General features: G+C 40.7%; 1 protein-coding gene across 1 annotated transcript; it reads right to left on the reverse strand.

The window, feature by feature from the left end:
* Nucleotides 1-16,170: 16,170 nt before the first annotated feature.
* LOC135699249 (uncharacterized) lies at nucleotides 16,171-16,909 on the reverse strand. Its single transcript, XM_065219451.1, has 3 exons — nucleotides 16,897-16,909; nucleotides 16,462-16,783; nucleotides 16,171-16,384 (listed from the first exon to the last, which is right to left on the reverse strand). Exons 1-3 carry the CDS (start codon nucleotides 16,907-16,909, stop codon nucleotides 16,171-16,173), a joined length of 549 nt encoding a protein of 182 aa, XP_065075523.1.
* Nucleotides 16,910-22,848: the final 5,939 nt, after the last annotated feature.

Below are 22,848 nucleotides of genomic sequence, written 5' to 3' on the forward strand. Positions count from 1 at the left end.
ATTTGGAAGTAATGAGAAGTGTCGCATGATAGGTTTAATTCCTTCCATGTCAAAATTAGGTCCATGTTCCATACACCCTGGAACTTGTTCCGGCCATATCTCCGGAACCAGTTGACCGATTCCAAAAATATTCGATAGCTTTCAATGGGATCACAATACCTATAGTTTGACGTTAAAATTTTCCAAATCGGGTCAATGATTTCCGAGAAAATGAGCCATGATGAATAGCTAATGCGGGGAAAGTGAACTTTTTTAAAAACGAAGTTAAACTCAAAGTTCTTGATTTTTTAAAATAGCAAATTCATAAAAGCTGTAGGGTTTTTTCATGATACCAAAGTCTTTAAACAAATATGGACTAAACTAGCATTTGCAAAAATAGGTCCAACCATCATCATTTTTTAGGTCCAACCAAGATCAGTATAGGTCCAACCAACATCATAATCCTTTGCTGAATAAAAACGTTTTATAAAATCATATAATAATATTTAACTTTTTTTGTTATTATTAGAAACAAGAAAGGTAGATCTTTCCCCTAATCAATCATTTTTTATAATTACATGTTGACGCCGTGTGAAACCGGCCTAAATAGGTCCAACCATCATCAGTTACCCTAGTGATGCTAATGTCTTCACAGTGTAGATTATACTGTCGCATCATTCGATTGAAGGGGCCATTTTTTGCGTAATTTATTCTATGTGATTTTTCTGAGAATAATTTTCGTGTTCTTAGATGCCGACAGGGTGTGTAGAAGTTTAATTCTGAAAGTATTTCTGATGATCTATGCGATGTGAAGTAATGTCATTGATGAAGAAAAGCATTGCAAATTCGCGGCGTTCTTTGAGTGTTTGTAAGTTGATGAGCATACAGCGTGCTTCATATGATGGAAGAGGAAATGCGGTCCAATTTAATTCAAATTGGGTTTGGAGTCTAGGATCACACCTTACAATTTTACATTATTCTACTTTTTGGATGCCTAAAAATATTTCAAAAAGAGGTGTTTCTATTTTTCTGCTGAATACAATTGCGTTGCATTTTTTTTACATTGAGCTGGAGTAGACTTTTACTACACAAAGTGTTGAATAAGTTGATTTCATTCTGGAATTCTTCTGTGTTGCTAGAATTACTTATTTCCATGAAGAGCTTCATGTCGTCTGCATATATAAGAACTTTTATTTTTTAAGTATGTAGGAAATGTCGTTTACGTACAACATATAAAGAATTGGGTCTAAATGAGAGCTCTGCCCGAGCAAAGCTGAACATCAAATTGAAATCAAAATTTGCTGTTATGATGTAACTTATTTTGAATACTCCAGTTGATCTCATTTTGGTTGACTTAACGGTTAACACAGCAAAAATAAGAGCAAAATTTTACACTGTTGAAGCAAACGGAAAACTAATCCTGCTTTCAATGAAATCAATTTGATTACTGATTTTGCATTCATAATGTTTAACTGAATACGGGCCTAGAGTAAATGGTTACCATTCATGTTTCTCAAGCTGAACGACTTAGGCTCCAATCTTACGCGGGCAAGTCACGAATGACCTAAAATGTGTTAAACAAATCAGATAAACGATAATCATTAGTTCAACGACAGATGAATTTCAATTAAATTTTAAACAAGACGTAAACAGCAGAACTTCAAGTTAAGTTGCTTTCATTTAAAACGTCTTGACTGCATAATGAAAGCACAATATGATATCACACTTATGTCGCAACATTTGAAATCAAAATGAGTTTTCATTATGATAGGAACTGCACACTTTAATATCGATTTGCTTTCATTTTGTTAACCGACTTTGCTCGGGTGGGGCACCCCAAAGGTGATCGAAATAGGTTCTGAAAGTTTATTCTGAAAACGAGCTATTTGTTTGTTTGCGTTGCGTTAAGTATGATTGGAGCCAATTCAGAAGTCTAGATTCCATTCCTATTTTTTGCAATTTAAAGAGTAATAATGGTAGGGTAGGGAACTATTTCGGCCTAATCGTCCATTTTGGGCCTATCGAGCAGAAAACTTCAAATAAATCCTTGATTTCAGAGTTAACAAGCAACGGCGCCGGTGGTGTAGTGGTAAGCGTGATTACCTCTCAGCCCAGCAGGCCTGGGTTCAATCCCAGTCGGCGCCGCCGGGATGTTCTGAGGCATAACATCTCTGATCACGCCTTCCTTCGGATGGGAAGTAAAGTCGTTGGTTCCCGGTTCATGAGTTGATGGGTCGATAGGTAGGGTCCAGGTGTGGGAGCTGCCTTCCTGGCGCGTCGGTAGCATTGGTGCTCAGCACGGAAAACAAGATCGACGGAAAAAACAAACCAAAGGAAAAAAAAAAAAAAAGAGTTTACAAGTCAATTGTGCGTTTGGTCCGATACTTTCGTTTATAAGCTACGGAACGAAGTCAATGAGAACGCGTGATATGAAGGTTAGCACTCATAATTCCCAAAAACAAAACAAGCGCTCCGACCGAATCAATTTTTATCTTCATCCGATAGGCCGAAGTAAATTCATTGGCGTTTCAATGCGTTAGGCCGAGTTTAGAATCCGTAGGCCGAGTTTGGCGTCAAGAAGCAGTGTTAGACTTTTGACAGTATCTCAACGATTGGTTTCTCTTTATCAAATCTTACGGTACATACGGAAAGGTAAATAAATTTGGAAGCCATCAGTAATAATTACATTCCGTTTGGTGCCAAACTGCGCTAGATTCTGAAAGACTAAGTGTGGGTTATGCTTAATAGGCCGGAAATGGGGTATTTAACCCTATGTCGATTCGGTCAAATGCTTTACTGAAGTCAGTATAAAGAGCTTCCACGTGCTTGCCATTGTCCATTGCGTTAAGAATGAAGGTTACAAATTCAACAAGATTAAAGGGTGTCCACGATGAAATTGCCACACTATGAAATTGCTCTAACTTTTTAACCGTTGGGTAGAATTTAATGAAAATTTGGATGGATTTAGTTCATAGTGCATTATTTACATCCTGCAAGTTTTAAAGTCCTGTGATCAAAACTCGCGAAAATGGAGTCGAAAGAACAGCTCGTGCGTGATAAAATCTTGCGCATTCATCACGAGAACAAGGATCTCTCGCATCGTTCCATCGCTAAAACGTTGGGAATCGCGAATTCCACGGTGTCGCGAGTGATTAAGCGGTTCGAGGAACGGTTGACCACCGATCGGAAGCCCAGAAGTGAAAGAAAAAGTATTCCGTACAACACCAAAAATCACAACCGCGTAGTTGGGGTCTTCAACCGAAATCCGAACGCCTCCGTTAGGGGTGTGGCTAAGAAGCTGCACCTAAGCCGAAGTTTTGTCCAGAAGGTCAAAACTAAGGCTGGGCTTCGAACGTTCAAGGTACAAAAGGCCCCTAATCGCGACGAGAAGCAGAACAAGTCCGCCAAAACCCGTGCCAGGAAGTTGTACCTCAACATGCTGACGAAAGTTGAATGCTGCATCATGGACGACGAAACATATGTGAAGGCCGACTTCAAACAGATCCCCGGCAACCTGTTTTTCACGGCCAAGGATAAGTTCAGCGTTCCGGAGCATGTCCGCACTCAGAAGATGTCCAAATTTGCGAAGAAATTCCTGGTTTGGAAAGCCATCTGCACGTGCGGGAAGCGGAGTGCACCTTTCGTGACCCAGGACACGATGAACGGACAGGTGTACATAAAAGAGTGCCTCCAGAAGCGGCTGCTTCCTCTCCTGAAGGCCCACAACGTCCCAACAATCTTCTGGCCGGATTTGGCCTCATGCCACTACTCCAAGGACGTGCTGAAGTGGTATGCGGACAATAAGGTTTGTTTAAATGATCTTTATTTTAGTTTAACTTGGACGATTACCATATAAATTTTTACTAAGTGATTTAATTGCTTTCTTCATCTTTAGGTATGGGCAAAATTCAAAATTTGTTTTACAGAATTAGTCCTAGACTTAGTACACGGTCGACCACCTTGGTGGGATTGGTTTGTTTTGTTTTTAGAATTTGAAGAGAAACTACTTAATACTACTATTTACAGCTTAAAACTAACCTACTCTACTATATACACTTAACCTACTATGTACAAATTGCTTATTAAAGCATGTTCAGAAAGATTGCATTTTTGAATAAATTTAGTTGTCATATCATCAATTTTGGAATCTACTTTGGGAATTTCTGCCTCTTGATGGAGGTCTGCTATTCTTGTGTCGAATGGACGATCTAGGATCATCCTCAACACTCTATTCTGTGCAACCTGGATTTTGTTCCTGTGGGTCTGAGCGCACGATTCCCACACCGGGGCGGCATAGAAGATCGCGGGGGCTATGATCTGTTTGTAAACAGCCAGTTTGTTTTGCCTTGAGAGGCGGGATCTGCGGCAAATGAGCGGATACAAACACCTAACCAAGGCGGAGCACTTAACTAGGGTTTTCTCTATGTGCGAGCGGAACAGGAGCTTCTCATCGAACAACATCCCGAGATAAGTAACATCAGTGGACCACTCGACCCTTGTACCATCCATTATTACGGTACAGGAGGGAGACGGTTTAAGTTTTAATGATTGTCTGTGAAGGAACATGATCGCTTGGGTTTTCGAGGCGTTGATTTTGATTTTCCACGTGGTGGCATAATCAGTAAAGGTGTCAAGGCATCGTTGGAGCTTGTTCGTAATTTCACGAGGCATCCTACCCTTGACGGCTATCGCGGTGTCATCTGCAAACAGAAAGAACACGCAACCGTCTCCTAGAGGAGGGATGTCCGACGTGTAGATGCTGTAAATCAGTGGTCCCAGCAGACTCCCTTGCGGAACACCTGCTGGGATCGGAAATTGTCCCGAAAGGGAACTATTCAACGACACCCTGAACGACCTTTGCTGGAGATAGTTACGGGTGATTTTCACAAGGTATGGTGGAAAGTTGGAGTTACAAAGCTTGTATATAAGTCCGTCGTGCCAGACATTGTCAAACGCCTTTTCGACGTCTAACAAGGCCATGGCTGTGGACTTGGATACAGCTTTGTTACTTCGGATGTTATTCATCACCCGCACTAGCTGATGATTGGTGGAATGCCCCTTGCGGAACCCGAACTGTTCCGCAAGAAGAATGTCATGTTCCTCCACAAACTTGTTTAGTCGGCTGAGGATCAATTTTTCGAACAGCTTGCTCAGCGCTGAGAGCAGGCTAATCGGTCTGTAGCTTGACGGTAGTGAAGGGTCTTTCCCAGGTTTGCGGATCGGGATGATTTTTGCCATCTTCCAGATGCTTGGAAAGTAGTGCAGCTCCAAGCATCTGTTGAGGATGGCAGCCAGCAGCGAGTGCACCCTCGCGCTGAGATTTTTCAACTCTAGGTTGAATATTCCGTCAAACCCGGGAGCCTTCATGTTCGTACTGTGTTTCAGCGCTGAGCAAATTTGTTCCTCTGTAATCCGTTCTTCTGGAGGGACGACACAAGGGGAGGCATCTAACGTCTGGACGCACTGCACAACCTGGTTCTCGAGTGGACTTGGGATTTTAGAGCCAAGCAAATGCGACTGGGCAATGTGCTCCCCAATTGCATTGGCCTTCTCTTCGTTGGTGATAAGCCGTTCGTCATTGACTCTAAGTGGTGGAATGGGCTTGGGGTGAGACTTCAGCACCTTGGCAACCTTCCAGAATGGTCTGGAACGGTCGTCCAGGTTCTGAACGAGCCGCCCGAAACTCTCGTTCCGGATTGAGACCATTCTGGAAGCGATCTGCCGATTCAGATCGACCATTTCGTATTTACGCTGCAGATCCCCAGTCCGCTGAAACTGGCGTCTACGAACATTTCTGAGCCGAATCAAGAGTTTGGTGTGGGAATCAATTGCTTGAAACTTACCCCTCACAGGAACTCGTCGAACGCACTCTTCGTCAGCCACGGATATGGCTTGATGGAGACCCTCCAGGGCCCGGTCGATGTCCTCCACTGTGTCGAGCGGTGGGTTGTCGTCGATGTGGCGGTCGACCACGCGTCGAAACTGGACCCAGTTGACTCGATGGTAGTCCTTCCGCTGGCACGGTGCAGGGGCCACGTTGTAGCCCAGCTCGGTCAGCACCGGTTGGTGGTCCGAACTCAGGTCGTTGACGGCAACCGGCTTGGCTAATCTGGTGTTTGCCAAGAACAGGTCCAGCGTCGATGGGTTGCCCGTCGGTGATGTGAAGGTTGGTTCGTCCGGAAACCAGACGGAATAGAGACCATGCTGGGAATGGTCGAATAGCAGGCGGCCGTTCTGGTTCTGCTGGTAGTTCCGCCAGGCCTCGTGCCGGGCGTTCAGGTCCCCTCCGATTACAAAGCGGGCATTGGTGTGGGTTATGATGGCAAGGTCGTTCTTGAACTGCTGTGCTGTACCATTGCTAACGGTACATTGCCGGGGGCAGTAGACAACGATGAACCGGACGTTTCCGGTCGATGTTTCCACCTCAACGCCGACGGCCTCGATGATGGAAGTGCGGTAGTGGGGTAGGGTGCAGTACTTGATGCCTTTCTTGATGATGACCGCGACACCGCCCCCCCTGGAGCTGGTGCGATCAAGCCGGACAATGCTGTGGTCGGGCAGCCAGAAGCTGTCACCGGTCTTGAGGTGGGTCTCGGTGAGAAGGCCCACGTCGATGTCGTGCTTGCGGAGGAAGTCTGCAAGCTCAATGTTTTTCGCCCCTACGGAGCGAGCGTTCCAGTTGGCGATCTTTATGGGTTCACGGTCCATAATTAGCGACGAAGGAGATGATAGCTTGGAGCTGTTGTGTTCTTGTTGCGCAGGTGCGCTTGATGATGATGGCCTGGGCCAACAGTGTGACGATCTCATCCGTTGACAGCGGAGAATCGTCTGTAGCTTCACCGGTTGTACCGGCCAATCCCGGAGCAGGGGGATCCGTCGATGGCCCGGAGGCTTGACCGGGTACTGCAGCGGCAGCCAACTGTTGGTTGAGCGGGAGCGGCGGCAACACTGGAATTGGCCGTGATTGGACCGGTGATAACGGAGGAAAGTTCTGCGCGTTGTTTTCTGGAACCTTCTTGCGACCGGGCTGGCTGTTGGACGAGGCCTTCTTCCGGATCTCGGCGTATTCGGCCCGCTTCGGACAGGCCTTACTCGTGGCCTTGTGGGCGGCACCGCAGTTGGCGCATGTGGGAGTGGCTTCCTCGATGCTGTCGCAGTTGTCGATCTTGTGGTTTTTGCCGCATTTGATGCAGCGGCTGGCCATGCGGCAATTCCTGGTGCCGTGCCCGAACAATAGGCAGTTCGAGCACTGAGTGACGCCACGGTGGGTGGGTTTATACCGCTCCCACTTCACTACGATGTGGAACAGTGTGCGTGTCGTCTGGAGATCCTTCACGGTTGTGGAGTTCTTCTCCAGATGGACCAGGTAGAGCTGGTCACGATACTTGATGGCCTTGCTGCGGGTCATCTTGTGGACTTCGACCGGCTTGAGGCCGTTCGCCTTAATCTCGTCCATTAAGGTGGTGGTGTCCATGTCGTGGAGCCCGCGCAGCACCACTTTCAGCGGCTTGGTGGCCTCGATGTCGTGGGAGAAGTACTCCAGCTTCATTCTGTCCAAGAGGGCCTGAACTGCGTTGAAGTGTTTTTCGGCCGGGACCATCAGTTTGTAGCCTTCCGTGCACCGTTGAATGGTGCAGCGAAGGCCCTGCTTAATGTAGAAATCCAGCTGCTCCCATAGCCCGGGAGGGAAGCCCTTCACATAGAAGGGTGGCAACTTAACTTTTTTCGGCACCGTCTCAGGGTCCGACTGCGGCTGGGCTCCGTTCTGCAGGGCCGAGAACGGATTGTTGCTCAGCAGCTTTTTTGCTGCTGATGCGGTGGCGCTGCTGTCTTCAGGTCTGGGTCGTTTAGTTCCGGGAGGCCCCGGCTGCGGGTCCGCAACGCCTGTCGGGATGGGCAATGGGGTTTTCTTCTGCTTCTTCTGGGCTGGCTCGGTGGTCGCGCCGTCTCCTGGGAGAGTCTGTTTTCCCGGTAAACCGGCACTCGCGTTACCGCGCGATTTCTTACCCATGGCTGGGTCAGCGAGAGCGTCACTACACAACGCGGAGCTAATTCGACTTGCGAACGAACGAACGAAACTAGAGAGAATTCAAATCGACTGAACTGCTCAACAGTCTGGCAGCGAATCATGCGGACAATAAGGTCAATTTCGTGCCGAAAATGTTCAACCCTCCCAACACTCCGGAGCTCCGCCCCATCAAGAAGTACTGGGCGATTATGAAGCAACACCTTCTTAAACGACCTAAGGTAGTGAAGACAGTCGAGGAACTGAAGAAAGTATGGGTTTACATGCAAAAAACGGTTGATTCACAGGTTGTGCAGAATCTTATGGCCGGGGTTAAGGCCAAGGTGCGGGCATTTGCGTATGGACTGTAAATAAAATACGAGTAAAATGGTAAAATGAAGTTTAATAGTTATTTCTCAATCCCTGAAAATTTGATGGCAATCGGATGAAAACTCGAATTTTGCGAATCAATTTTGTGTGTGGCAATTTCATCGTGGACACCCTTTAGAGGTAGCTGAACGACCTTTAAAAAAGCCGTACTGTTTGTTTGTAATTTGATTTTTTACTTGCTGAAATTTTTTGTCGTTTACGATTGATTCAAAAAGTTTTGGGATGCAAGAGATAATGGCAATTCCACGATAATTACAGATGTCAGATTTCTTGCCTGATTTGAAAATAGGCACCAAATGAGGCGATTTCCAAATTTCAGTGAATTTCCCATTTGATTGACAGATATGTTGTTAGAGACTTCGGGAATGAATGCAAAGAAGTCGCGCGGGGTCTTTTCAGTGACGGAAAATTATTACTTTTCAATTTCGTTTTTACATAATTGAAAAAGTTCTTAGGATATGATTTGACTTCATTTTCGACTTTACGATTATATTCTTCATGTGCAGTGTTAAAGTTGAGTTGGTTGCATATGTTATGATAGTGTTGTAAATTTGTGCTAGTGCTTTCCTTTTTGTATAATTTGTGTGCTTTCTGCTTTTTGTTCTTCAAATGTTTTAGTTGTGGATTGAACCACACTGGTAGTTTGTTGTTTTGTGTTCGCCTTCTTCTTTTTATTGGTACGGTTTCTAAAATTATGTTACGAATAATTGAATGAAATCTGCCAACTTCAGTTTCGACATTTATTTCAATACTTATTATATTTGGCCAATTCATTGTACATAGTCTACGTTTGGCTTCTTCGTAATTTGCTTTATGATATTCTGGCACTTCCTCGTAGTCCGAGTCGCTGGGAGAAGAAGTATTTTGTATGAAGATTGAATATTCAATTGCTGAGTGAAACACTTCATTTTTTAATAAAGGTGATAATGATGCATACACACAGAAGTCTTCAGTACAGTTTGTAAATAAAAGGTCTAAATATGCATTTTGCTGATTTTTCTTGGTTAATTTGATGTAGACCTAAATATGAGATTGTAATGTTTCGTCTTCACCTACGATTGGAAGTAAAAATGATTAGTTTTCAATGTCTGTGATAAAGTCTGCGTTGCGTTGGTTGAAGTTGCCATAAATATGCAGTTTTACTTCTGGTTCCACATTTTACATGAAAGTTTCGAAAATTTGGAAAAAATAATTCAAAAGAATGTTTGATCGCATGTTCAGGTGGGAAATACACAGAAGTAAAAATTTGTATTTCACCAGCAATAAGTGCTTTGGTCCATACATGTTTAAATTTTGTGTTCTTATGTAACGGAATATAACGGATCATAGGAAAATTGTTGCTGATTAATTCCAAGTCATAAACTATATTATCATGATATTTCACTTTTAATATTCATTTAGTGTGATGATTGATATGATTTAGAAATAAATTGTGTAGTACGTACGCAGTTAAAGTTGTGAGTGTAACATACATACATAATGAGAATATAGTAAATGACTATTTTGATATCATTTGACATGTGGAAGTTTTTGCTCAGGATCCTTGATTAGGTGAGTGATTTAACAGGTTATAATATTCGTTTTATTGGTATTAAATGACCGATTTAAAAAACGGAAGATTAACATATGGAACAGAACGATTAGATGATCGGAGTGTAAAAGCAGGTAAGTCTGGAAAGTACTTACTTCAGATATCCCAAAACTCTTCCGAGAGGGATCCCAAGAAAGCTAATTGAGCCATGCGTTTTGTATTGAGCCGATATCGATTCTGTGTGATTTCACCAGTTTTAGAGAATAGCCTCTCTGACGGAACGCTTGTTACCATTCTTGATGAATAGTCTAGAGCAATGGGGTATACATGGGGATATTGACTACGGATTTTCTCCCATGCTTGAAAAGGATCGACAGAACGTGGAAAAACAGACTGATGCAAGAAATTTTGAAATTCTGCCGATATGCCCCCTTGGCAATTCAGTTCTGACATAGCAGAGGACTGATGAACCTGAAATGTGAATGTTTGTACATATCTAGATAGAGCTGGAATTAGGGTGTAACAGCTTTTGTAAACAATGACTTCTATCGATTGTAGGAATTCAAGACACGGCCACGCAGACCAACCTAACCATCTGATAGAGGAAGTCTTTCCCTACCCGATGAGGATGTTGGTTTGCATGGGCGAGCCTTTAATTTCAAAAAAATATCAAGAGAAGTCATTGTTTACAAAAGCTGTTAGGCCCTAACTCCAGCTCTATCTAGATATGTAATATGTTAATAATTTTCCTTGCCTTTGCCTTTTCTTTGGTTCATTTTTGTTGGGGGGGGGATAGATGTGTGCATATCATCGTATACTCTTTCGGTACTATAGATTTGCTCAGACAAAATTTTAACTACCCGAGCGTGTGCTGAAGACTACAGGTACAGTGTCTTGAAACGGGGATCAAGGAGCGTTGAAATGGCAAATTTATCCACCAGCTCCACAGTGCTTAAACGGTTCCAAATTGGGTCCTGCTTAGTCCCCCAAAATTTGAACTACTTTAGTAAGAAACTGACTTGGCACAAACCATTTCAAGTTTATATGGGAATTACTATTGGAAAACATATGTTTTTGTTCATATCTATCTAACAATTCACCACATCACTATGCTTTAAAAAATGATAGCAGTAAATGTAGCAAATTTCCTCAGCTACAACTTTGTTGAAAACCACTTTTCAATCAAATGTAAGAAACAAAAGTTATTAATGATTCAAGTCAATTTCCCGTAAGAATTGTTATAGAAATTTTCGAAAAAGCAATATGGAAAATGGGTAGAAGACAATGAACAAAAAGTTTGATTTTCCCATAGTAATTTCCATATACACATCGAATAGTTTGTGCCAAGTCAGTTTCTTACCAAATGAGTTTAAATTTTGAGAGGCTAATCAGGACCTGATTTGAAACCGTTTGAGCACTGTGGAGCGAAAATTTCAAATTTTGCATCAGTTTAATGTTCATGGCAAGTGATGTGCAAAGGTTTATATTAAGGTTTATCAATATTTAATTATAAATGCAAATGCACTATTTTTTTGGATCGAAACAAAAATCGAATGAAAAGGATCGATCCAGTTGAATTTTGTAAAAAAATCGATTAATCGAACCAAAATAATTGATCTTTTGTGTTTCGATTCAAGATCGCCCATTGCTAGTGCAAACATTGATATCACGCGTTCTCATTGACTTCGTTCGTTAGGTTTTGAACTAAAGTAGGGTAGAGTGCTACTTCGTCGTAATCGCCCATTTCCGTTCTATCGATCAGAAAAGATCAATAATATCAATGATTTCACAGTGCACAAATCAATAATAGGTTTGTTCCGATGCGTTAATTCATTAGCTACAACATAAATCCTGTTAGAGCGCATTGTATGAATATTTACGCTCATTGTTCTCAAAACAAAAGAAGCGTTCCTAGTGAATCCCCTTTTTCTACGTTTATCCGTAGGACGAAGAAAATCTAATGGCGTTTCAATGCGTTAGGACGGAATTGAAACTCATAGAACGAATTTAGAATCAAGAAGCAGTATTAGATTTTGAACAATATCTCAACAATTTGTGACTCTTTATCAAATCCAACGGTTAAGGCCCTTTCGATAAGTATCCGCCGCTGGAGGCGCTGCGTAGAAAAAAGTGATGAAGTGTAAACAAACTGTCAAACCCCATACGGCGTTGTAAAAGGTGGAATAAAAAACATTTTATTTGATAATTCTGATGCTTTCTTGCAATTTTATTCACATATTATAAGAATAAGATTATTTATCTACGCTATGGTAAGTGATAATTGTGATATTAATCCATTTTAAGATGGAAAAATGTCAATGTTATGATTTCTTTTCAGAGGGAACGAAATGGTGATCGTGAAAACAACTGTGTTGTTTTCAGTTGTAGGAGAGGAAATTGCCAGTTATTTCCAGTTCCTCACAAGGGTAGTAAAGTTTTCAGCAAGTGGACAAAGCTCTTGGAATTAAACGGAAGACCAGGATATAAAATATGTGGCGACCATTTCAAACCAGAAGACTTCCTGTTCCGTGAGATAGTTTTTATTGATACATTAGAAATTGTATTTAATGATCATTTATTTTTCAGTAAAACGGACAAAGTTAAAAACCACGGCTATTCCGTCGGTTCTGCCAATGCAGATTAAAAAGGTAACGTTGAAGCCAGGATGCTGTATATCAGGATGCCGGAAAACTAAGCCACTTGTAAGGATTCCTCCGGCATTTAGCTTAAGGCGAACTAAATGGAACTGCGTTCTACGTCTTCCAGCTGACGAGTCATCGAAGTGGCTGAAGATTTGTCACAAACATTTTAAATTAAATGATTTCGTTCAAAGTAAGTCCATTTAAACTATTCATTGCTAAATGTATCCATTGATTTATTTTTCATCAGTAACATCTCGCTACCTCAAACCTAACGCAGTTCCAAGCCGAGGAATCGCACCAAAAAGCAAGCGCAAAATTAAAATTTTTGTCAAAGAGGTTCCTGTTCTAGCCGAGACTAACGTACCGGAACATGGATACAGTGTTCCATGGAGAATGCCTCGAAGCAGAACTATATGTTTTGTTCCACTAATTTTAATAGATTTTAATAAATACGAAATATACGAGGAAAAATAAATATCTGAAAAATCTACATTAAAAATGTTTGACATTTGAGTGCAGAGCACAAGTAAATTATAGACATGGTGATGTGTTGTCAAAAATTGGACCCAAATTGTACATAGGGTCAATTACCTATTTATGAATTTCCTCACTATTTACTATGATTTATTTTTAGGAGGAAAACGTCTAAAACCTACAGCATGTCCATCTTTATACCTTCCAACGACTGCTGTGTTACAACTTTCAAATCCGTACAACCGACCAAAAACTAAACAACGAACTATTCGAAGTCAGAATCATCTTCAGTCCCATGATGAAACATTCATGAATCGTCTTTCTTCAACATCGTCAACGCAGTCTGATTCAGATACGAATAGAGATTTTAAAGAAAATGGCAGAGATTATTTAAATTCTGTTGACAATAAATTTAATTCAACGTTTTTGTCTCGTACGGATCATAATAAGGATGATATGCAAACCAACCATGTGGAAGGAGTGGAAAATAAATTCTTTACTACAGTCTCAGATGATAATGGATGTAAACCAAGCGTTACACACAACGATGTTACTAACTCTAATGCAGATACTAATGAAAACTCAACATTCCTAAAAACTGTTAGTAGAGGAATTTCTGAACGAGGAAAGGAAGCTACGTTAACCAACTTGATTGAAACTGATAGAGATGCAATTGTCTGGACTGGAGTAGCATCTCTTGAGCAGTTGGATTCAATTTGTATTTCAGTCAAGATAATTGAAGATCAGTTGTATAAAGTGCAGTTCAGGATGTCAGCCATCGATCGGGTTGTATTAACATTAGCAAAATTAAAGCAAAACATTTCGTTTATTGCTCTTGCTACTCTTTTTGACGTAGCTACTTCAACAGTGTCACATTATTTCAGTCATACAATACAGGTGAGATTAAGATTCAGAATACCGAGTGTGCAAAATGCGTGTCGTTGCTACGGACAAGCTCACTTCTCGGCAACGGGGCAGGATCGTCACACATTTTGCAGGCTCATTATTATGATAATTAATTTTGTTACAGTAGTTTACCTTACGATTACACGGTTTACACGATTAGAATATGCTTAAAACTACATTTTACTTTCAATAACTAATCTTTTTTCTATTTTTTGCAGATTCTAGCGGAAGTGTTGCAAAAGTTTGTGCACTGGCCTGACCGTGAAGAAATAGCTATGAATATACCACTATGTTTTAGAGGAAAATTTGAAAAAGTGAGGTGTGTGCTGGACTGCACCGAAATTCCTGTTGCTACTCTTAAATGCATCAACTGTTGTATTGCATGTTATTCAAATTATAAGGGAAGAAGGACTATAAAATTCCTTCTTGGTGTGACCCCAGGTGGACTCATCAGCTACGTGAGTAAAGCATACAGTGGAAAAGCATCTGACAAACAAATTTTTGACGAACAAAAATTTGTAAACTTGCTTGATGCTTTCACTGATGAACTGATGGTTGACAAAGGCTTTAGCATTCAACAGGAATGCCTCAATAAGGGAATCCGTCTTCATATTCCTCCGTTTTTGCGAACTGATCGACATACAGAAAGAGATGCTATACTGAATGAAAGCATTGCAAAATCCAGGATCCATGTCGAAAGAGCAATACAGCGGATAAAAATTTTTGGAATCATGCAATCAACAGTTGAAGCTCCTGTATTGGGTCTAGTTAATAGCATAATGACCGTAATATATGCGCACTGGTGAACTTATCTTCACCTATTCTAAAAGACGATAAGTTTTGAAGATTGGATGGTACTTATTATAAGGTTAAAACTTGTATTTTTATTCAAATGTTATAACGATATTAATAGTAGCTGAAAAAAATATGACAATTTTCAAAATAAATACTTTAAAACTTAATCCTCCTATTTGAAGGTAATTGTTATGATGACAAGATAAAAAAGAATAAATTTTGAGATTTAAATATTCATTCGGAAAACTTTTTAAACTCGAGAAATTATGCTACTTTATAAAAAGAAAGGAAGATAAACTATAACTAAACTGTAACAATATTTAGTGGTTCACAGATTATTTGAGAGGCAGTAATCTATTTAAATAAAGAAACATGTACGATATGAACCTATAACAATCAGGATTCAATAATAAATCATTTCTAGTAATTGATTCTTCAGATCATTTATTTTTTCCTCTTGTATCTGTACCTATAGTATTAAAAATTGCCCCTAATTGATTTTATTACGCACATTTTCGTTTCTAACTACAATTTCTTGCAACAAATGGTTGAAATAAACCTGTTTCAATGAACTTACTAAATTTGAAACATAGTCTTCATCGTAATCGACTTCAATGATTATAAAGTCGTCCTCATACTTACAATAGACAATAAAATCGCACTTCATGCATCCTGTGAAATGCATGCACATTTGTACTTGAGCAAAATATTTGTGCTTCCGGTTCAAAACCCAAGAGGAATTCACTCGTTTCAGATAAGTCTGCGTTGCCTTGCACTGGTTCACCATCCAATTAAGATCGTGGTCCTCTCCAGACGTAGGGCATTTGATTTCAATTTGGAGCCTGCAGGTAGAGTCAATTCCATCTGGACTAACGCAAATCCAAGGATTACTGGGACACACTACAAAGCCACATTTTTTCACTAAAGGATTTCATTTTCTTTTGTAGCAGTTTAGTGCTAGTTCTTCAGTCCGTTTACCATAGTCAAGGGCCTTTGAGCGGAATGCTTTGGGATTTAGGTAGTGCTGAATTTTCCTGTGCCAATCAGCGTTTTTGTTGCGGGTGTAGGTATAGAGGTCATAACACGAACTAGCGGTAATTATGATAGAGCGATGCAAATACCAAGCATTATTTTGCTGTTCTTTGGTATCATCACAAATATCGAGTATGGACTGCTTATCTTTAACCACAACATTTTCGTAAAATAGTCTTAGGTTCTCCGGAAGCAACTCAAGATCGGTTCTGGATGTTGAACAAGGTGATTCACTGTTGATGCTGATCATATCATGTAATTCATGTCGGGAGACATAAATACCATGATCTGAACGATTCAGTGGCCCTGAGGTGGGTATTGGACAGCTGAGTTCTCTCCCATCGATATACTTCTTGATGGCTGAGTTCGGAGATGCTGTAAATAGAAGCAACGCTTTATAATCTATATCGTCGTCATTATGCTGCAGCAACTTTACCTTGGAGAATTCGGTTGAAAGCTTGTTGCAGAAGATCTTCTTTATTAGGTGCATTTGAAAATAGCTTTGGATGCTTACGAACACAACAGAGCTCCTCCACTGGTTTTGCACGCCAAAGAGACGTCATGTTCGTTTTACTTTTACCCCATGCCTGTCGAGAATCTGTACATGTCATGTGTTCAACAAATTCAAATCTAAAATTGGACGGGAGTAACATTATCTGTCAAATCTTGCATATTGTCAAGATTGTTATGAAAATGTATATACTTACTGACAGAGATGAAGTAAGCATGCCACTATATGCTTACATCGTGCTGTTCCAGCTTTGCACGAACACTTCATAATCCACTGATGGTGATCCGATCCGATTTTAAGCTCCAGTTGGTGAGGGACATCCGCCGGATGCGAACTTTGGAGAACATACGCCTGAAGATTCAAGTGGCTGGATGTTTTATGAGTATATCCAATACACACAATGTGTCCCGAATCATACACATTCTGTCCTTCTCGTAAAGGTCTCACCGAGTCTCCTACATAATCCAATACGTTTCCAAACGATATCGGAACCTTTTCATGATTGGCAACATCGGAACCTAAAACCAAACAAATAACCTAGCAGTTCATAATAGCAAATACGTTTCTGAAGCCCAAAATCTCCAGAAATATAATCATTATATATCAAACTATGGGAAATTAATTATATTACCTGTGTTGTCCATCTTTATTATTGTCACTGTTATTTTCCCCCGGAAATATTAGTTTAACAATGCACCTTTCTATACACAGCAGCCAATGTTTTGAATTTCATCACTCTTTTGACAGTTCCAAATATAGTCACCAGATAGCGTTCCGGTGCTGTTAGTTTTGCTCGAATTCACCTTAAATTTAGAAGTCATCTTTGACAGAAATATTCCATTTTTGGTTTAAATTCGTTCAGAAAAGAGAGGTAAAGCACGCGTTGTCCTTAGTAAGACGGAAATTAGATCAAAAACCCTACCAAACGCATAATTGACTTGTTAACTCTGAAACAATGGATTTATTTGATGTTTTCTGCTCGATAGGCCCAAAATAAGCGAATAGGCCGAAATAGTACTCTACCCTACACACTTAGAAAAATTGATGTAAATTTAGGTGCTCTGAGACTGACATATACGAGCGTCAATATTGACATAAAATTGAGTCATAATAGACCCGAAATTCAGCTCAATCAAACGTAATTTTGAACTTTTCAGAGCACTTAATTTTACATGACATGTTTGTTTAAGCCTCATCCTTTATGTCAAAGATGGATTCCTTCACGTGAAAGATATCATGTCACTTGATTTGACGTATCCGACCAATGAACAATAACCCAACAACAAAAAATAATTGCATCCCTCTGTTTCGAATCCTTGCTAAAATTAAAGGCGTACAACATGTGCTAAAAGGGGCACATTGCTGGGTTGTCTATCTGGGAGACAATGAACATGTTAGATTTTTACAGGCATTCCTGATTGTATGAGAAATATCTAAAAATGCAACGATGCCAGATTTACAGACCCTTTTTTTAATTGATTGGATGTTTATATTTTTTTTTGTTAATTATTTTATTTGTACAGGCTCAATCGAATAAACTTTACAGAGCCAAGTTATCATTTGTTTTATACATTATAAATGTCTTAAATCTAAAATTTGAGTTTTTTTTTATTGTTTCCATAAAATGTAAAATAAAACATTTCGTGAAGTAAATGCAATAGCTAGTTAATGTTTGGAACCTTTTTTCTACCTAAACAGATTATAAAAATCGTAATTGTTATTAACGTTACAAGAGTTTAAGGTGTCCACTTTTTTCGTGTATAAAAGTCTTTAAATCTGGCATCGTTGATGACCTGCGTTTTTAGAAAATTCTGATAAAACTGAGTAAAAGTGACCCTCCCTCTGACTTACCCTCATCGGCCGTGTACTTCCAGGTTTTTTTTTTATAAAACTTGTGTTGTTAATGAAGAAGTTAATCCAATCACATCACCTGAATCCTGATTCACTGTAATTCACTTTACCAGCCTCAGAGGAAGTAAAAAAATGTGCATCCTGTAAAAACCGACATCCCACAACGAACAGGGGCTGTCCTTGTGTTGCCATAAACCGGAAGGCAGCATGTAAATTCAATGAAAAACCGCAACCCCGGCATCAGAGCCTTGCCTTAACCACACCAGGCCAACAGCACTGGTTCGTCACCTTCTCTATTTATGTGTGACATACTGAGAATTTTGCGCCGCCATGGACTTGAGCTCGGTTTGTTTGAACGATTCGATTTGTAGCGGAACGAGCATCGTTAGACAGATTGGATAGAATGTGGTCTTCCACCGCCCGCTCACTGCTATAGCTTTAGTGACTGCTTATGCCGCCACAAGCGTTAAGCAGGAAAAAGGATATTAGAACTTTTTTGTTTCCTGTTGATTTTTTTCGCAGCCCCTGTTAGCAATAGCACTGTTGCTGTTGTGTGCTGTTGCTTGCCTGCTGGAACTGATGGGTGTTGTTGTTGTAGGTGGTACCAACATCAGCTTCGTGTTGTCAGCAGGGCGTTGCACAGTGGGGTATTTATTAATTCTAGCTGGCCAAAAATATTTAACCACACTAGCTTGTCACATACATATTATTATTCAAGGATAATAAAATTTGTTGGTCAAAAAAAGGGCGGAGTCATGTTTTGGAGAGGAGGGGGTCATGTTATAAGGATATTTTTTTTTTAAATCTGTAAGTCGTTAAGTATTCTTCGGATTCAGTTATGTTATGATCAATTGAGCTGAAATTTCGACACAGAACCACAAATACACTGGAGTCGCTTTTTACGCGGGTGATACGTCCCGCGTAAAAAAAACCGCGTGAATTCCGGAGTCCGCGTAAATTCCGAAATCCGCGTAAAAAAAACGTGTAAAAAAACTGCGTAAAAAGCGACTTCAGTGTATAACGATAAACCGCGTTAATTCTGAAATCCGCGTAAAAAAATCCAAAATCCGCGTAAAAAAACCGCGTAACTTCCGAAATCCGCGTAAAAAAACCGTATAAAAAAAAAACCGCGTAAAAAGCGACTCCAGTGTATGCTGAATGTTGCGTGAACAAAAGGCCAAACTTTTCGAAACTCTTGCCGAAGATTAGTGATATGGTTGAAACATTTTAAAATAATAACATATTTGGAATTCAAAATATTTCAAGATCCTCATTTTTTTTTCGCACACGCAAAATTTACCATAGTTTGGTTCTGCACAACAATTTCAGCTTAATTGATCATAACACATCAAAATTACATCATGTAAAAGATGGGTAATTTACATGAAAACAAGCTTGCAAATGCTCATTATAGCTAAAATGCTATTTTTTGGATTTATGAAGCTATGAAATATTTTAATGGTAATTCTTAATAACAAGATGCCAGAAGAGAAGGTAAAGGGTTTGTATGATACATAAAACCTGTCGTTGTTTACCTGTGATTATTACGTTGTTTACCTGTGATTACATGATCAGAACTAAGCAGCGGTATATTCAGTACATGTATGTTGCAGGCCTCTCTTAGCTCAGTCGGTAAAAGGCGCAGCTACAAAGCAAGACCATGCTGGAGGTGGCTGGGTTCGATTCCCGGTCCGGTCTAGGAATTTTTCGAGCTGGGAAATTTGTCGAATTACCTGGGTATAGAGTATGATTGTACTTGCCATACAATTGTACTAATGCAAAAATGGCCAGGCATCGAAAGCTCTCAATTAGTAACTGTGGAAGTGCATCTAGAACACTAAGTTGAGAGCACGCAATAAGCTAATAATGCGATATACAATAAGCTTGAAAAGCAAAAAATAAGAAGAAGAATGTTGCAGGCCTGTCTTGAGAACTTTATGGAAATATTTTCGCGGTATAATCTTAAATATTTGTTTCTCAATTCTATAGCTTATTGGTAGCAGTGCATGTTCTGCAAGGGAACTGTAGATTAAAATTTTATACAGAGTTGGAGTCCTCGGACACCACGGATACTGTCGAACGTATATCTCTGCTGTTTCTTGAGTAAATTTTCCAAACTACTATGGTAAACGCTCCTATAGTTGCGGTACGTTATAAGCGTTAGGTTCCTATAGTTGTGTATTGAGTCTCCATACACAACTATAGGAACCTAACGCTTCTAACGTGCCGCAACTATAGGAGCGTTTCCCTTAGCTAGTGTCTCCAATATAACTTTAAGCCGGTAGATCAAATTAAAATCAACTCTCAGACTACCTCTGCAATATTCTAAGCAAGGTTGCAAATACTCATTTCAGCTAAAACAATGTTTTTCTAAATTATGAAATAATTAGATGCCATGATCATATTTTGAATTAGTAGGATACAAGAAGAGGTTGCAAAGAATGTGTTTGAAATATTAAACCTGTTTATTTCACTTCATGAGAGTCACAATCAGCGATTTTTCACAAACTCACTCACTCACCCACTCACTCACTCAGCGATCAGAAAATCGCTGATTGTGACTCATAGACAGCAAAATTTACAGGTTTTATGTTTCAAACGCATACTTTGTAACCTCTTCTTGTAAGTTACAAGTAAAACATGCCATCATACCATCTTTTGGTTTTATTATTCCGAAAAACATTATTTTAGCTGAAATGAGTATTTGCAACCTTGATTCTAAGTAGTTACTTTCAGAACCGGGTCCTGGTCTACGAGACAGACACGGGGCAGAAATCGCTTAGGATCACAGCGGGAGTTCCACAAGGCTCCATTCTAGGTCCCCCGCTGTGGAATGGAATGTACAATGGCGTGCTCACGCTCAAGCTGCCCAAAGAAGTTGAGATCGTTGGCTTTGCGGACGATGTCGTCTTGTCGGCAACCGAAGTACGAAAGTACGAGTACGAAAAATGGTAAGAACGGTGTCGATGGCTAAGTGGCAGCAGGAATGGGATACAGCAGAGAACGGTTGATGGACACACAGGCTAATACCGATACTTTCGACCTGGATGAACAGGAAGCATGGAGAAGTCAACTTCCACTTGACGCAGTTCTTGTCTGGTCATGGCTGCTTCAGAAAGTACCTGCATCGGTTCGGACATACAACGTCACCCTTCTGTCCGGAGTGTGGGAATGTGGAAGAATCACCAGAGCACGTGGTCTTCGAATGTTTAAGATTTGATGCTCGCTCCCTATATACGGCCTTGGCCACCTAGGTTACCGCCATATAATGAATGAAAATGTAAATAACTGCATTTGGGTACATTTTTTGATAAATTCACCTATATGGACACGCCATCTTCATTTTCCAATTTCTCGAAAGATCGCAAATACTCGCAGCTGATTTTTTGCTATAATATTCTATACACATGTAAATATAATGCCTCATACGATGATATATCAGGATATGTCAAGGTCTTTATCACGATATATTTATTTTATAGTTTAAATAACATAACAAGGTTTTCATAAACTGCTTCTACGAAGTGAAATTAGCTGATGTTACGTGGAATAAATATTTCAATACCTGCTTGATCACTATCGGGGCCTCCCTTAGCTCAGTCGGTAAAGGCGCAGCTACAAAGCAAGACCATGCTGGAGGTGGCTGGGTTCGATTCCCGGTTCGGTCTAGGAATTTTTCGGGTTGGAAAATTTCTCGACTTCCCTGGGCATAGAAGTATGATTGGACTTGCCACACAATCATAACAATGCAAAAATGGTACAGGCATCGAAAGCTCTCAATAATAACTGTGGAAGTGCATCTAGAACACTAAGTTGAGAGCACGCAATAAGCTAAAGGGTTTCCACGATGAAATTGCCACACTATGAAATTGCTCTAACTTTTTAACCGTTGGGTAGAATTTAATGAAAATTTGGGTGGATTTAGTTCATAGTGCATTATTTACATCCTGCAAGTTTTAAAGTCCTGTGATCAAAACTCGCGGAAATGGAGTCGAAAGAACAGCTCGTGCGTGATAAAATCTTGCGCATTCATCACGAGAACAAGGATCTCTCGCATCGTTCCATCGCTAAAACGTTGGGAATCGCGAATTCCACGGTGTCGCGAGTGATTAAGTGGTTCGAAGAACGGTTGACCACCGATCGGAAGCCCAGAAGTGAAGGAAAAAGTATTCCGTACAACACCAAAAATCACAACCGCGTAGTTGGGGCCTTCAACCGAAATCCGAACGCCTCCGTTAGGGATGTGGCTAAGAAGCTGCACCTAAGCCGAAGTTTTGTCCAGAAGGCCAAAACTAAGGCTGGGCTTCGAACGTTCAAGGTACAAAAGGCCCCTAATCGCGACGAGAAGCAGTACAAGTCCGCCAAAACCCGTGCCAGGAAGTTGTACCTCAACATGCTGACGAAAGTTGAATGCTGCATCATGGACGACGAAACATATGTGAAGGCCGACTTCAAACAGATCCCCGGCAACCTGTTTTTCACGGCCAAGGATAAGTTCAGCGTTCCGGAGCATGTCCGCACTCAGAAGATGTCCAAATTTGCGAAGAAATTCCTGGTTTGGCAAGCCATCTGCACGTGCGGGAAGCGGAGTGCACCTTTCGTGACCCAGGACACGATGAACGGACAGGTGTACATAAAAGAGTGCCTCCAGAAGCGGCTGCTTCCTCTCCTGAAGGCCCACAACGTCCCAACAATCTTCTGGCCGGATTTGGCCTCATGCCACTACTCCAAG

Source organism: Ochlerotatus camptorhynchus, unplaced genomic scaffold, assembly GCF_037179485.1.
Source record: "Ochlerotatus camptorhynchus isolate MF236.1 unplaced genomic scaffold, CSIRO-AGI_Acam_v1.1 ptg000105l, whole genome shotgun sequence".
NCBI lineage: Eukaryota > Metazoa > Arthropoda > Insecta > Diptera > Culicidae > Ochlerotatus > Ochlerotatus camptorhynchus.

Coding starts and splice junctions, on each gene's coding strand:
- LOC135699249 (XM_065219451.1), bottom strand. Junction 16,385..16,461: donor TGCTTACTTCATCTCTGTCA/GTAAGTATATAC, acceptor GTCCAATTTTAG/ATTTGAATTTGTTGAACACA.